At 35.7% G+C, this 14,390-nt stretch overlaps 1 protein-coding gene across 6 annotated transcripts in view; it reads left to right on the forward strand.

The window, feature by feature from the left end:
* The window catches only part of SMAD4 (SMAD family member 4), a 110,661-nt gene that overhangs the window by 87,575 nt on the left and 8,696 nt on the right, over positions 1 to 14,390 (forward strand). For 5 of the 6 annotated variants that reach the window (XR_006293988.1, XM_043558856.1, XM_043558853.1 and 2 more), the window contains exons 9-10: positions 2,888 to 3,071; positions 4,378 to 4,546. Coding sequence is in view for 5 of the 6 variants with exons in the window: in XM_043558856.1 (XP_043414791.1) it covers positions 2,888 to 3,071; positions 4,378 to 4,546 (353 nt within the window). In the remaining variant the exon portion in view is untranslated. Of the gene's footprint in view, positions 1 to 2,887; positions 3,072 to 4,377; positions 4,547 to 6,116; positions 6,222 to 14,390 lie in introns of those variants that run through there. The other variant, XM_043558858.1, reaches the window with a different exon arrangement.

The raw sequence follows: 14,390 nt of genomic DNA on the forward strand, positions 1-14,390 counted from the left end.
TGAATCACCATCTTCATGTGGTCTGTTTTATTAATTCTTAGTTGAAAAGTACTTTCTTCCTTGACAGCATTTTTGTTTTTTTGTTTTTTGTTTTAAGTGTTTATTTTTGAAAGACAGAGAGACAGAGTGAGAGAGGGGGAGGGGCAGGGAGAGAGAGAGACACAGAATCCGAAGCAGGCTCCAGGCTCTGAGCTGAGCCCGACGTGGGGCTCAAACCCAGGAACCGCGAGATCATGACCTGAGCCGAAGTTGGACGCTCAGTCCTACTGAGCCACCTAGGCACCCCCTTGACAACATTCGAAAAGCAATTAGATACATAGATTTTACAAGATTTTTGAAAATATATTTGAAATGTCTGTCATACTTCATTTTAAGATATTTTGGGAGTTTGAGAAGATCTATTGTTTTGTCATCCCAAGTATCTTTATAGATTGTTGAAAGTTTTATTGCTGCAAATTTTAGATGAGTCAGAGTTCATAAGGCACATTGAGAAGCAGATCAATAATTGGTTTATCAGCAGAAAGCTTTCAGGGACACCTGGGTGGCTTAGTTGGTTGAGCATCCGACTTCGGCTCAGATCATGATCTCATAGTTCATGAGTTCAAGCCCCGCGTCGGGCTCTGTGCTGACAGCTTGGAGCCTGGAGCCTGCTTCGGATTCTGTGTCTCCCTCTCTCTTCCCCTTCCCTGCTCATGCTCTGTCTCTCTCTGTCTCTCAAAAATGAATAAATGTTAAAAAAAATTTTTTTTTTAAAGAAAGCTTTCATTCTCTAGTAAGTGGCAGTGGCCTTTTCCCCCTTAAATAAGTCAAATCCATTTTTATTCCAGGGCCTTTGCATTTGCTTTCTTCTTAGTATATGTGCTGCTGAAGCGAGCACATCATTTGCTTTCTTCTTGAAGTGTTCTGTTCACAGTCTTCTTTTTTTTTTTTTAATTTTTTTTTCAACGTTTATTTATTTTTTTTGGGACAGAGAGAGACAGAGCATGAATGGGGGAGGGGCAGAGAGAGAGGGAGACACAGAATCGGAAACAGGCTCCAGGCTCTGAGCCATCAGCCCAGAGCCTGATGCGGGGCTCGAACTCACGGATCGCGAGATCGTGACCTGGCTGAAGTCAGACGCTTAACCGACTGCGCCACTCAGGCGCCCCTGTTCACAGTCTTTACATAAATACGTGGTCTTTCAAAGTTTATCTTTTCAGATAGGATGTACTCCTGCCCTCCAGTCTGATGATTCTTTCCAATCATCTTCTGTTCCACACCCCATTTTATTTTCTTTACAGTATTTATCATTACCTGAGTCATCTTACTCATTTATCTCCTTATTTGCCTCTGCATTTCCATGAGATTAGGGACAGTAGCGGTCCTGTTTATTGCTGTTGTATGCCATGCCTAGAATAATTTCTAGAGGGGTGCCTGGGTGGCTCAGTCAGTTAAGCGTCTGACTTCAGCTCAGGTCATGATCTCAGGTTTCATGAGTTTGAGCCCCATGTAGGGCTGTGTGCTGACAGCCCGGAGCCTGGAGCCTGTTTCAGGTTCTGTGTCTCCCTCTCTCTCTGCCCCTCCCCTGCTTGCACTCTGTCTCTGTCTCTGTCTCTTTCAAAAATAAATAAGCATTAAAAAAAAATTAGAATAATTCCTAGATACCCTATAAATTGTTAAAGGAAAACCAAATAATTTCCATTTATGTTGTCTCTAATAATTGTATTCAAACAAAAATTAGAAATACTTGATCAACTATATTTCAAACCAAGTAGTGCCTTTTTTCCCAATCCCATTTAAAATTATTTTAAGGGGCGCCTGGGTGGCGCAGTCGGTTGAGCGTCCGACTTCAGCCAGGTCACGATCTCGCGGTCCGTGAGTTCGAGTCCCGAGTCGGGCTCTGGGCTGATGGCTCAGAGCCTGGAGCCTGTTTCCGATTCTGTGTCTCCCTCTCTCTCTGCCCCTCCCCCGTTCATGCTCTGTCTCTCTCTGTCCCCCCAAAAATAAATAAACGTTGAAAAAAAAATTAAAAAAAAATTATTTTAAATCATTTATCGTTGCTTAAATGAATACACGGAATACATCTTCAGAGTTAAAATTGTAGTAGTTAACATCAATTGACTTCACCAAAAACGACCTTTCAATCAAGAGACAGTTGAGAATTCCTATCCAGAGCAACTGTGTAGTGGAGTGTGATTAACCTTGACTCTAGTCTGGGATGGCTGACTTGCTTATGCCCTGTCTCTCAATTAGGGATCTATACAAATATGCCATAAATTGATGTTACTCAAGAACACTTCCCTGGAATATGTCTTAGAGTCAGTGTGTTTTAAAAAAATACAAGTTAGACTACGTAGAAAATATATGCAGCCAAATGAAACACTATGATAAAATAATTTATTTTAGATTCTAATTACTTCCATTCTTTAAATTCCTACTTGGCTGTGTCCTTTGAGGTAAGAACCAATGTCCAGATTTTAAAAATGACTACAGTTTCAAGAATGCTAGGTACTGAGCTGAAAAATGGAAGACATGGAAGTGTCTACTTTTTTTTTTAATGTTTGTTTATTTTTGAGAGAGCAAGCACAAGCAGGGGAGGGGCAGAGAGACAGAGGGGGATACAGAATCCCAAGTAGGCTCAGGCTCTGAGCTGTCAGTGCAGAACCTGACACACAAACTGTGAGATCATGTCCTGAGCCGAAGTCGGGTGTTTAACCGTCTGAGCCCCCCCAGGTGCCTTGGAAGTGCCTACTTTTAATACATTGTCATTTTCATCAAATTTTTTTGGGTGCTTTTCAAATGCCTGTCTCTTCCCTTCACCCTTTCTTTTAGGAAAAGCTTTGTCTTAAGTGAAAGTGAATGCTTTGTATCTTACATGGGTAGGTGTTCTCCTGTTTATCCTCTGTAGCTCCTGAGTATTGGTGTTCCATCGCTTACTTTGAAATGGATGTTCAAGTTGGAGAGACATTTAAGGTTCCTTCAAGCTGCCCTATTGTTACTGTTGATGGATATGTGGACCCTTCTGGAGGAGATCGCTTTTGCTTGGGTCAACTCTCGAATGTCCACAGGACAGAAGCCATTGAAAGAGCAAGGTATTGTTGACTGTATAGTTATTTTAAAAATTGAATATAGTACATTGTCATTTATTCTTCAAAAATTTTTTAATGTTTATTTATTTTTTGAGAGAGAGAGCAGGGGAGGGGCAGAGAGAGAGGGAGACAAGGCTCTGTGGGGCTCAAACTCAGGAGCGATGAGATCACGACCTGAGCCAAAGTCGAACGCTTAACCGACTGAGCGACCCAGGTGCCCCCATTGTCATGTATTCTAAGTTCTGTTTTTCAGTGTAGACTTACAAGATTTTGAATATAGACAAAAAAGTAAAGATCATCTTAAAAAGTCAGAAAATTTGTAAGCACTGCAGTATAATTGTGGATGTTTGTTATTTAAGATATAATAAAAAGTCTTGTTTAAGTTAATGACGTTTCTATGTTTTGAATAGTAAACTAGACCTTTTGGTATCCAGTTTGAAAACTAATCTTTATTTCCTCTGATCATATATTATTTCTACAAATCTGTTGAGAGAAAGTAATGTAAAACGAGGATGTTTTTGTAAATATTATTTATAATGTTGGAAAAATGATAAAGGGTAATGCTTAAGTAAATTTTGATGAACTTTCATTTTTTATGTAGTCATTAAAATGTTAATTCAAAGTTTATATATCAAATGTAAATGCTTAAGATGAAATCTTATAGGAAAATATAATAGTTTTAGGCACTTTATGATCTCAACTCTTTAAGGAAGTGTATATGTGCATAAGTATGTACTCATGGTTCTATCACTAGCTATGTGACTTTGGTGGATTACTCTCTAAGCTGGTGCTAATAGAATTATCTGTGATGAAGAAGATAGTTTATATCTGTGCTGTTCACTGCAGTAGCCACTGCCTGCATTAAAACATGGCTATTGAGCAGTTAGAATATGGTTCATATGATTAACTGAATTTTATAATTAGTTTAATTTAAATAGTCACATGTAGCTAGTAGCTGTTGACTTGGACAGTGTAACTATATGCTTTTATAAGCTTTAGTTTCAACATTTATAAAATGGGTTTAATGGTATCTACCTTACTGAATTGTAAAGGTTAAGTGAGGATTTATGTTAAGTATTCAGCAGGTAGTAAACATTATGTATATGCTCATCGTTATTTTATATGAATAAGATATTTTAAAAAAGGAAATACGCAAGAATGTTAATAATGGCTGTCTTTCAGTTATGGTGTAATATAATGTCTTTTATTTAAAATTTTTTTTTAATATTGGGTATGCAATATAATCTGAACCAAAGATTATTTTTAAATACTTATCCAAACAAAATGTGATTCTCTTTTTCGTCCTAAGGTTGCACATAGGCAAAGGTGTGCAGCTGGAATGTAAAGGTGAAGGTGATGTTTGGGTCAGGTGCCTTAGCGACCATGCAGTCTTTGTGCAGAGTTACTACTTAGACAGAGAAGCGGGCCGTGCACCTGGAGATGCTGTTCATAAGATCTACCCAAGTGCATATATAAAGGTTAGTTACAGTCTTACTCAAATATTTTAGACTTAGAAAGCTCTATTGTTAAAAGAATTGAGATGGAGGTGGGGGCAGTAGAAAAATGTCTTTTACGTATTAAACAATCAGAAGTGATATTTGTGTATAAAACATATTTCCTGGGGCATTTATTGATGTTATTGCCTATTGAGTTTTATGGTTGCATTCATGCCCTATTATTAATAAATTTGTTTATTAATAAATTTGTTTTACAGTAATACACAAGCTCTTGAAAATATTGAGTGAAATCTCCAAATTTGTATTCCTTTGATTTATAAAGTATGTAAAACTCAGACTCTAGAATTTTATCTTAGCCAATCTTCAGGATCGTATGGAGGGGAATTCTAAAATAAATAGCTTTTCAAATTAAGAACCTGAGAAATGAAAAATGCTTCAATACCAGGTTATTAAATGTAATTTTGTGCATTAAATGAACATTTATCTATTGTTTATTATGATATTTATTATATTGTTTTGCATATTAAGCCTGAGGTGTTTATCATTTATTACCTATTCAACCCATTTCAATTTTGGTTTATAACATAAAAAAAACACTCTTTTTGAAAGAAAGTTGGAATTAGAAAGGCTAAATATATTTTTAATTTCAGATTTTGTACAGTCATCCTAAGCATCTTCATTGTTGGCTATTGTAAATTAGTGGAATTAACTGTATAACTCATCACTTATTTCCAGGAAATTCCTGAACATACAAATAATATAGTCAAATAGTGTATACAGAAATGGAATTGCTTGTTTGCCTCACAACAACAAACCCAATATCTCATTTTCAGTTAAAGGATATAGGGATCTATATAATGAAACTTTTTTTTTTATAATGAAATTTCTAAATATTATCAAGTAGAGTGAAAATAAGAAACCTTCATGTACCCCTCATCCAGCTTCAACAATTATCAGCATTCTATCAACCTTTATTGTGCTTACCACTTTACTTTTTTTCTCCAGTAAAGCCATTTCCAAATATTCTTTCAGTTCACTCATAAAATACTCTCGTACGAATTGCTAATTGATAAATATTTCTAAAAGACATAATCACAATGCTATTTATCACACCTTCTGAAATTAACAGTAATTTTCAATAATTTAACAGTAATGTTAAGTCGTGACAGTAGAGAACCATTTATAGTTTTGATCTGTTAGAACAATGGAATACAATAGAACAATAAAATATTGAAATACATTTATTGATAGGATGTTTATGATGTGGAAATGTCAGCTGTTAAACAATACATAGACTATGATCTGTTAAACATTACATAGGATATTTGTATTCGTTTATATATATACCCACAAGTCAGTGGTGTGTACAATGTCTTACCAGGAATTGTCTCTGGGAGGTGGAATTATCTTCACTTGCATTTTCCAATTTCTTCACAAGGAATTTTAGTTATTTGTGCTTTATTGTTATTTTTAAGTGGTGTTGGATTTCCTCGTATGCTTTGCAGTCTATTTTATATTGGTTGGCAAATTTGTCTTGAGAGAATTAATTCTTTTTATTTTTTTTCCTCCCTGTTATTGCTTCTCCCTATAGGGCAGTTTTGCCTTAGTCTGGCACCCTGGGATCCACATCTCAGAACCAATTCTTATATTTAGGAGGTAGAGGAATTTTGTCCCATGAGGAAATTGAGTTCCAATCCCCAGGTATGCTCAGGGCCTAATTCCTATTGCATAGGTTTCTGTTGCTTATCTCTGCCATGGGCAAGAATTTTATTCCTAGGCGCATTTCTGAATTAGCTGTCAGAGTATTTTACCAGCACTTGGTTTATGGGCAAGTGCCCAGTTGTAGACCTCAGAGAGCCTGGCTATTGTATCTTTCCTTATTATTCTAAGAAGTTAAATTACTAACCTCTACACCTTCTTTTTTTGATCTTGGTACCCAAGTACCTCCTGTCTTTACTCCCTCTCTCCACTGTAGATTTTGTTTATCCATCATCAGTTGATGGACACATGGATTATTTCCATTTTTTGGCTATTGCGAATAATGTTGCTCTGAACATTCACGTACTGGTTTTTAGGTAGATATATGTTTTCAGTTTCTTGGATATATACCTAGGAGTAGAATTGCTGGATTATAAGGCAACTGTGTTCAGTGTTTTTGGATGGATTGCCAGACTATTTCCCAAGTTGCTATGCCATCTTACATTTCCATCAGCAATGTATATATGAGAGTTTTAATTTCTCTGTATTCTCATCAATACTTGTTATTATCTATTTTAGCCATCTTAGTGGGTGTGAAGTAGTATCTCATTGTGGTTTTGATTTGCCCTAATTGATAATAATATTGAACATCTTTTCATGTGTTTATTGGCCATTTGTATATCTTCTCTGGAGAAATATCTATTCAGATCTTTTGCCCATTTTTAAATTGGGTTCTTTGTCATTTTGTTACTGGGCTATAAGAGTTCTTTATATATTTTGGGTATCAGTCCCTTATAAGATACGTGATTTGTGTATATTTTCTTCAATTCTTTGGCTTGTTCTTCATTTCACTTTCTTGGTGATACGACTTGCAGCATGAAAGGTTTTAATTTTGATGTAGTTCAATTTATCTATTCTTTGGTAGCTTTTGCTTTCAGTGTCTTATCTAAGAAACTATTGCCTAATCCAAAGTCATGAAGATTTACTTCTATGTTTTCTTCTAAGTATTTTATAGTTTTTGCTCTTTATTTTAGGTCTGTGCTCCATTTTGAGTTAATTTGTGTTTATGGTATAAGGAAGGGATCCAGCTTTATTCTTTTGAATTGGAATATCCAGTTCTGGCAACCATTTGTTGAAAAGACTGTGTTTTCTCTTATGAATTATCTTGACACCTTTGGTGAAATTCAGTTGACCTTGAATGTAAAGGCTTATTTCTGTGTTTATATACATATATACATACATATATATATAATATATATATACACACACACACAATTATACATATGTACATATATATACACGTACATATATATGTATATATGTGTATATACACACACATATATACATACATATATACACACACACATATATATATATATATACACACGTATATGTGTACACACACACACACACACACACATACGTATATAATCCTTATGACAGTACTACTCTGACTTGATTACTCTAGCTTTGTGGTAAGTTTTGAAGTTGGGAAGTATGAGTTTTTCAACGTTGTCCTTTCTCAGGATTGACTATTGACCACTCTTTGTATTTCTATGTGAATTTTATGATTGGCTTAAGGGATATATATCTTTAATAATTGTTCTACCCTTTGTATGTGCTTATAGCAGAGAGAAAAAAGTGTTCATGGATACTTACTCATCCATCTTGACTTGGAAATCTCTGGGTTACTTGAATAATTTTTGCAGCAAATGGACAGGGAACTATGTGTTGATTATATACTATGTGTCAGACAAGAGTTATGAATTTATTTGATATAGGGTCATTTTAAAACATTTGAGTAGACTCCTACAATTAAAGTAATTTTTAGGATTGTCAAATAAGTGTAACATCTCTGTTTTAGTACAAATGGCTCTTGAAAAGCTCCTAAGGTATGAGATATATCACCACTTGATAAACCACTGTCAATGGATAGATATTCAAAGTAATATAAGGCTTTTGCTGTGAACAATAAATAACAGTCTTGTGGGACATTTTAGTGGAGTAAAAAACAATATCCTGTTTTTATCATGTTAACTGTTAAGATTTTAAAGGAATGATTTCTGTTTACCAAGCATATTATTGTTCTTCAAAAGAATCTTATTAGCCAGAAAGAAGGACATACAAATATACCCTAAGTCTAACTATTGGCATGTTCTTAATTTACTAATTTTTTAGGCAGTGATAACTAGAGGATCTGTATAATGGTGTTTAGATTTATTGATTCTCACCAGAGATGGTATTACTGGGGTCAATTATATGCAAATAACATGAACCTCTGGAAGGAGGACCCACACATTGGAAATACACCTCTCCCTATCCCCCCAAACATGCATACACACACACAAACACATTTTTCTCTTTTAAAATGAGGAAAACATGAGTTTGGAGAACCATTCTTTCATTTTATAAATCAAGAAGCTAAAGCTAAATTGTGAAGTTTCTTTTCTCCTAAGATGTTGATTTTTCCCCCTTCATCTTTCATGACATTATAGTCATCTTTCATTCATGAAAATCTGATGTAATGAAATGTCATTTTACAAGGTTTAAATGAAGCAAATGTTTGAGTTCTAAGTGGCCTTGTTGTTTTGCTCTCAAAAGTAAGATGTGTTGTTTTGTTTTGTTTTTGAGAGAGAGCACATGTGCGGGAAGAACGAGTGGGGTAAGGGCAACGGAAGAGGGAGAGAGAATCTTAAGCAGGCTCCACACCCAGCACCGGAAGGCTGATGCCAGGCTTAATCCCACTATCTGGGCAGTCAGGTTTTTTAACAGCTTTATTAAGATATTGAGATATAATTCACATACCATGTAATTCATCCATTTAAATTGTACAGTTCAGTGATTTTTAAAAATATATCCACATAGTTATGCAGCCATCATCACAATCAATTTTTGAGCATTTTCATCAGTCTAGAAAGAAGCCCTGTACCCTTTAGTTATCATTTCTCAATCCCCCATTTCTCTCAGCCCTAAACAACCATTAATTTACTTTCTCTATAGATTTGCCTATTCAGAACATTTTGTATAAATGAATTCAAATAGTGTGGTCTTCTGTGACTTCTTTCTGTCTTTTTTTAAAACGTCTATTTTGAGAGAGAGAAAGCATGCATGCATGAGAAGGGGAGAGGCAGAGAGAGAGAGGGGGAGAGAGAGAATCCCAAGTAGGCTCTGCACTGTCAGCACACAGCCTGACACACATCTCAGTGTCACGAATTGTGAGATTATGACCTGAGCTGAAATCAAGAGTTGGACATTTAATCCACTGAGCCACCCAAGCACGTTTTCTGTGACTGCTTTCATTAGATATAATGTTTCAAGCTTCATCCACATAACAGACATGTGTAGTTCATTCATTTTATGGCAGAATAATATTCCATATACCACATCTTATTTATCCATTCTTCAGTTGATGGATATAGGAGTTTCCATTTTTTGGCTATATTATGAATAATACTGCTACAAACATTAGTGTACAAGGTCTTATGTGAATGTATGTCCTCATTTCTCTTGGGTATATACCTAAGAGAGGTATTGCGGGATCATAAGGTAACTCTGCGTAACATTTTGAGGGACTCCCAAATTGTTTTCCAGAGTGACTTAAACTGTTTTACATTCTGATCTGCAGTGTGGGAAGCTTTCAATTTCTGTACAGTCTCATCAACACTTATTATCTATCTTTTGTATTTTAGCCATCCTAATGGGTGTAGAGTGTTATCTCATTGTGATGGTTATTGATTTGCATTTCCCTGATGATGTTGAGTCAGGTTTGGTTTTGCACACATAAATGCTAGGGGAGGCTTCTAAACCATAGGTAGGCTAGGTTGAAGATTATTATGATCCCCACTTACGTTGATTTCCCAATTACGGTGTATTGTGATTCTTACCTCCAGATCAGGTAACTTAGCAAATTTTTAATGAAGTCTTATGTTCACATGCCCAATATACAACACAATTCCCTTTCTCTTTCTGGGTTGCTATTTCTTGGTGTTGATTCCAACTGAGAGTGTTGTAATTAAGCCTTATAATAGAAAAATGTCAAAATTTGACTCCTGGTTGAAAGTATTCTGAAGATGTTGACATTGAGCTTTAAGTAATAGGTTTGTAATAAATTTATATGAGAGTAACCACAGGAAGCATGCTTAAATAAATGGAAGGAAGGGAGTTGATTAGGTCAGCAGTGGTGATCAGAAATATCTTCTGGATCTGAGCCCAAAAAGGTATTTAAACTTTGATTCCTTTGAATTGTCTTTATTAATAACTCCGATTCTGAAAGGAAGATGGTCACATTTCAATGGTATCCTTAATTTTAGCATCCAGTAAAACAGATAAAATCTGTTATGGTTTAATGGATCAGATACAGTACTAGAGAGGCAACCCAGGTTTTAGTTAGGTTTCAGTTACTGGCAGTATAGCCAGTAATTAGAAGTGTTCTGGTTTGAGTGCTTTAATTACATAAATCTACTCTGGAAGGATTTGCTGAAGTGCTAAATAAATAATTTCTACATCTGCAGATAAAAGTGATAATATTATAAAATTTCATTTTTTGTGGTTACCTATAATAATGTGTAGCTGGTGTTAGCATAGATTTAGGCTAAGACATTCATAATTGTGATTGTTTACAACATTGTAAGGAACTGTGTGTGAAGATCTTTTGGCTATTTTTAATGATTCATGATGGGGGTGAGGGTACATTGAGAGCATATTTGAACCCTAGGCATTTATAAGGTATATTCCCTGCTCCTGGACAGTAAGACTATATAGGTACCATACTTGGTTAGTGATGTTTAAAAAAAATTTTTTTTTTGGTTGTAAAGAGCAAAGTGTAAAACACAAAACTATGAAACTCCTAGAAGAGAACATCAGAGAAAATGTAGATGACCTTGGGTGTGGTGGTGACTTTAGGTATGACACCAGAAGTGCCCCATGAAAAACAATTGATAGCTTGCACTTCCCTGATGAAATTAAAATTAAAAAATTAAAAACTGTGAAAGTTTGTCAAGCAAATGAGAAGATAAGTCACAGACTGGGAGAAAATATTTACAAAAGACACATCTGATAAAGGATTGTTATCTAAAATGTAGAAAACTTTTAAAACTCAGCAATAAGAAAACAACCTGATTTTTTGAATGTGCAGGGGGTGCCTGGGTAGGCTCAGTCAGTGAAGCATCCGACTCTTGATACTGGCTCAGGTCATGATCTCATGGTTGGTGAGTTTTAGCCCCGCATTGCCGCAGAGCCTGCTTGGGATTTTCTCTCTCCCCCTCTCTCTGCCCCTCCCCCACTTCAGTGGGTGCGCGCTCCCTCCCTCCCTCCCTCCCTCCCTCCCTCCCTCCCCCCCCCTCAAAATAAATATTTTAAAAAATGTGTAGGGGTACCTGGGTGGCTCAGTTGGCTGAGCATCCGACTTCAGCTCAGGTCATGATCTTGTGGTACGTGGGTTTGAACCCCACATTGGGCTCTGTGCTGACAGCTCGGAGCCTGGAGCCTGCTTTGGATTCTGTGTCTCCCTCTCTCTCTGCCCTCCCCCCACACTTGTGCTCTGCTCCCTCCCTTCAAAAATAAATAAACAATAAAAATGTTTTTTAATATGTAAAAGACATGAATAAATGCCTCACTGAAGAAGATATACAGATAGCATATGTATATCATATATATATGTATATATGTATATATGTATATACATGTATGTATATCATATATATGTGTATATATGTATATACATGTATATATATCATATATATATGTCATATATATGATACATATATCATATATATGTTCCCTATATGTTATTAGGGAATTGCAAATTAAAACAATGAGATACCATTATATACCTAGTGGAATGGCCAAAATCTAAAACGCTGACAACCCCAAATGCTGACAAGGATGTGGAGCAACAGGAACTCGCATTTATTGCTGGTGGGAATGCATCATGATACAGCCACTTTGGAAGACAGTTGGTAGTTTCTTACATAGTTAAACATACTCTTACCATATCATCCAACAATCAGAGTCCTTGGTGTTTACCCAAGTAAATTAAAAACCTATGCCCACACAGAAACATGCACTGGGATGTTTATAGCAGCTTTAATAATTTAATAATTTACTAATTTAATAATTGCCCAAACTTGGAAGCAACCAAGATATTCTTCAGTAGGTGAATGGATAAACTGTGGTACATTCACACAATGGAATATTGTTCAGCCCTAAGAAAACATGAGCTATCAAGCCATGAGAAGACATACAGGAATCTTATATGCATATTACTTAGTGAAAGAAGTCAATATGAAAAGGCTACATACTCTGTGATTCTAACTACATGACGTTCTGGGAAGGTCAGAACTATGGAGACAGTAAGAAGATCAGTGGTTTCCAGGGATGAGCAAGGAGGGAAGGATAAATAGAGCACAGAGGATTTGTAGGGCATTCACACTACTTTGTATGGTACTCAGGTGTTGGATACATGTCATCATACATTTGTCCAGTCCCATTAAAATGTACAAAATCAAGAGTGAAACCTTAAGTAAACTATGACTTTGGTAGGTTTATCGACTGTAACAAATGTACCACTGTGCTGGAGGAGGTTGTACTTGAGTAGTACTTGAGTAGGGACAGGGAACTCTCTTTCTGCTCATTTTAGCATGAACCTAAAACGGCTCTAAAATAAAAAGTTTTATTAATTTCTTTCTTAAAAAAAAAAAGTGGTTGTAGAGCTATTTGGCTTTTCAAATATTTGAGTTCCTGCTTTGTGCTGTGCTGCATAATGCCTTCTGAGAGGTCATAGCCCAGTGGAAAAGTTCGGAATCTAATGGACTCTTCAGAAATCTTGAAAAAACAGTGGTTTCTGTTCTGGGCATAGTGGAATTTCTGATTTTCAGACCTAACTCTGCCATGTTTTCTGTCCTGAAGTCTTTCAGAACTTATAGTTTGGCCGGGTGTTACATACCTATATACTTGACAAATTCTTACCTCTTCAGAAAATGAGATAGTTTAAGTTTTGTCCTTTATTGATGCTAGAAGATAGGCATTGAATAGAGAAGTAAGTAAATAGAAATGTGATTTGCTATTTTGAGAGGATTGTTGTGTTTATTGTTCGTGTGTGTTCTTATTTTTTAGTACCAGGTACCATGATTAAAGACAATCATAATTTCTTTTTTAGGCATCTGAAAATTAGTAGTTTGGGCTCTAAACCTGTTGTTTATCTGAGAAAGTCATATGTTATGCATTATTTGATCTTTTCTTTTCTTGGCAAGGATAATTATGCTTGCTCATATTTGGGTTTTGTGCATACTAAGAGGACTTTTTAAAAACTTAATTTACTCTGAATAAGGAATATAATCACATGGTTCTGAAATTAAAGTTTGCATTGAACAGCCTGTTTCTACTCTGTCCTTGTCTTCCTTTCCCACAGCTTCTGTAGATGACCACTCTGTTTGCTGATCGTTCAGTGCTCTTTTTAAAAGCAAATATAAGCAAATACATTATTTTAGGAAGTTGGCTTTTTACTAGAAAGATGATATGGCTTATCATTCATAATCTGTTGCTTACTTAAAGAGCATGTCAGTACTTTCATAAGGATAAGGGTAAAAGTGGCAATCCCCATAACCAACCCTTGGTGTGGCTGATAAACCACCCGGAGATTACTTAGGAACTCCTTAACTCATCCTGAAAGGTAAATGGTGCAGGGGAGGCCAGAACCAAAATATTAGGTAACATTTATTGATAGCTTAATGTATATTATGCCAAGTTTACAAACTCTGTGAAAAAGCATGTACACTTAGCATTCCCATTTTATAGATAAGTAAGTTGAGACTCTAGAGAGGTTAAGAAATTTAATTTAGCCCATGTAATTAATTAGTGACAGAATTCAAAGCTAAACTTTTTTTTAAATGATGAGCATTATCAAACATACAGAAAAGTAGAGAAAAAATAGTTTAATGAAATCCTGTGTACCCATCACTGAGATTCAGTCGTTGTTAACATTTTACATTTGCTTGATCTGTCGTTTTTTCCTTTATTTCTTAAGTATTTTGAAACAAGTCCTGAATGTTATGTGAATTTGCTCCTGTGTACTAAAGCATACATCTCTAAAAAATATAGATTCTTTCTTAAATTGCGACAGTGCCATTTATTACACACCTCCAAGTAGCTAGAATGGTAAAAAAGTTGG

The sequence above is a fragment of the Prionailurus bengalensis genome, chromosome D3, assembly GCF_016509475.1.
Source record: "Prionailurus bengalensis isolate Pbe53 chromosome D3, Fcat_Pben_1.1_paternal_pri, whole genome shotgun sequence".
NCBI classification, from domain to species: domain Eukaryota; kingdom Metazoa; phylum Chordata; class Mammalia; order Carnivora; family Felidae; genus Prionailurus; species Prionailurus bengalensis.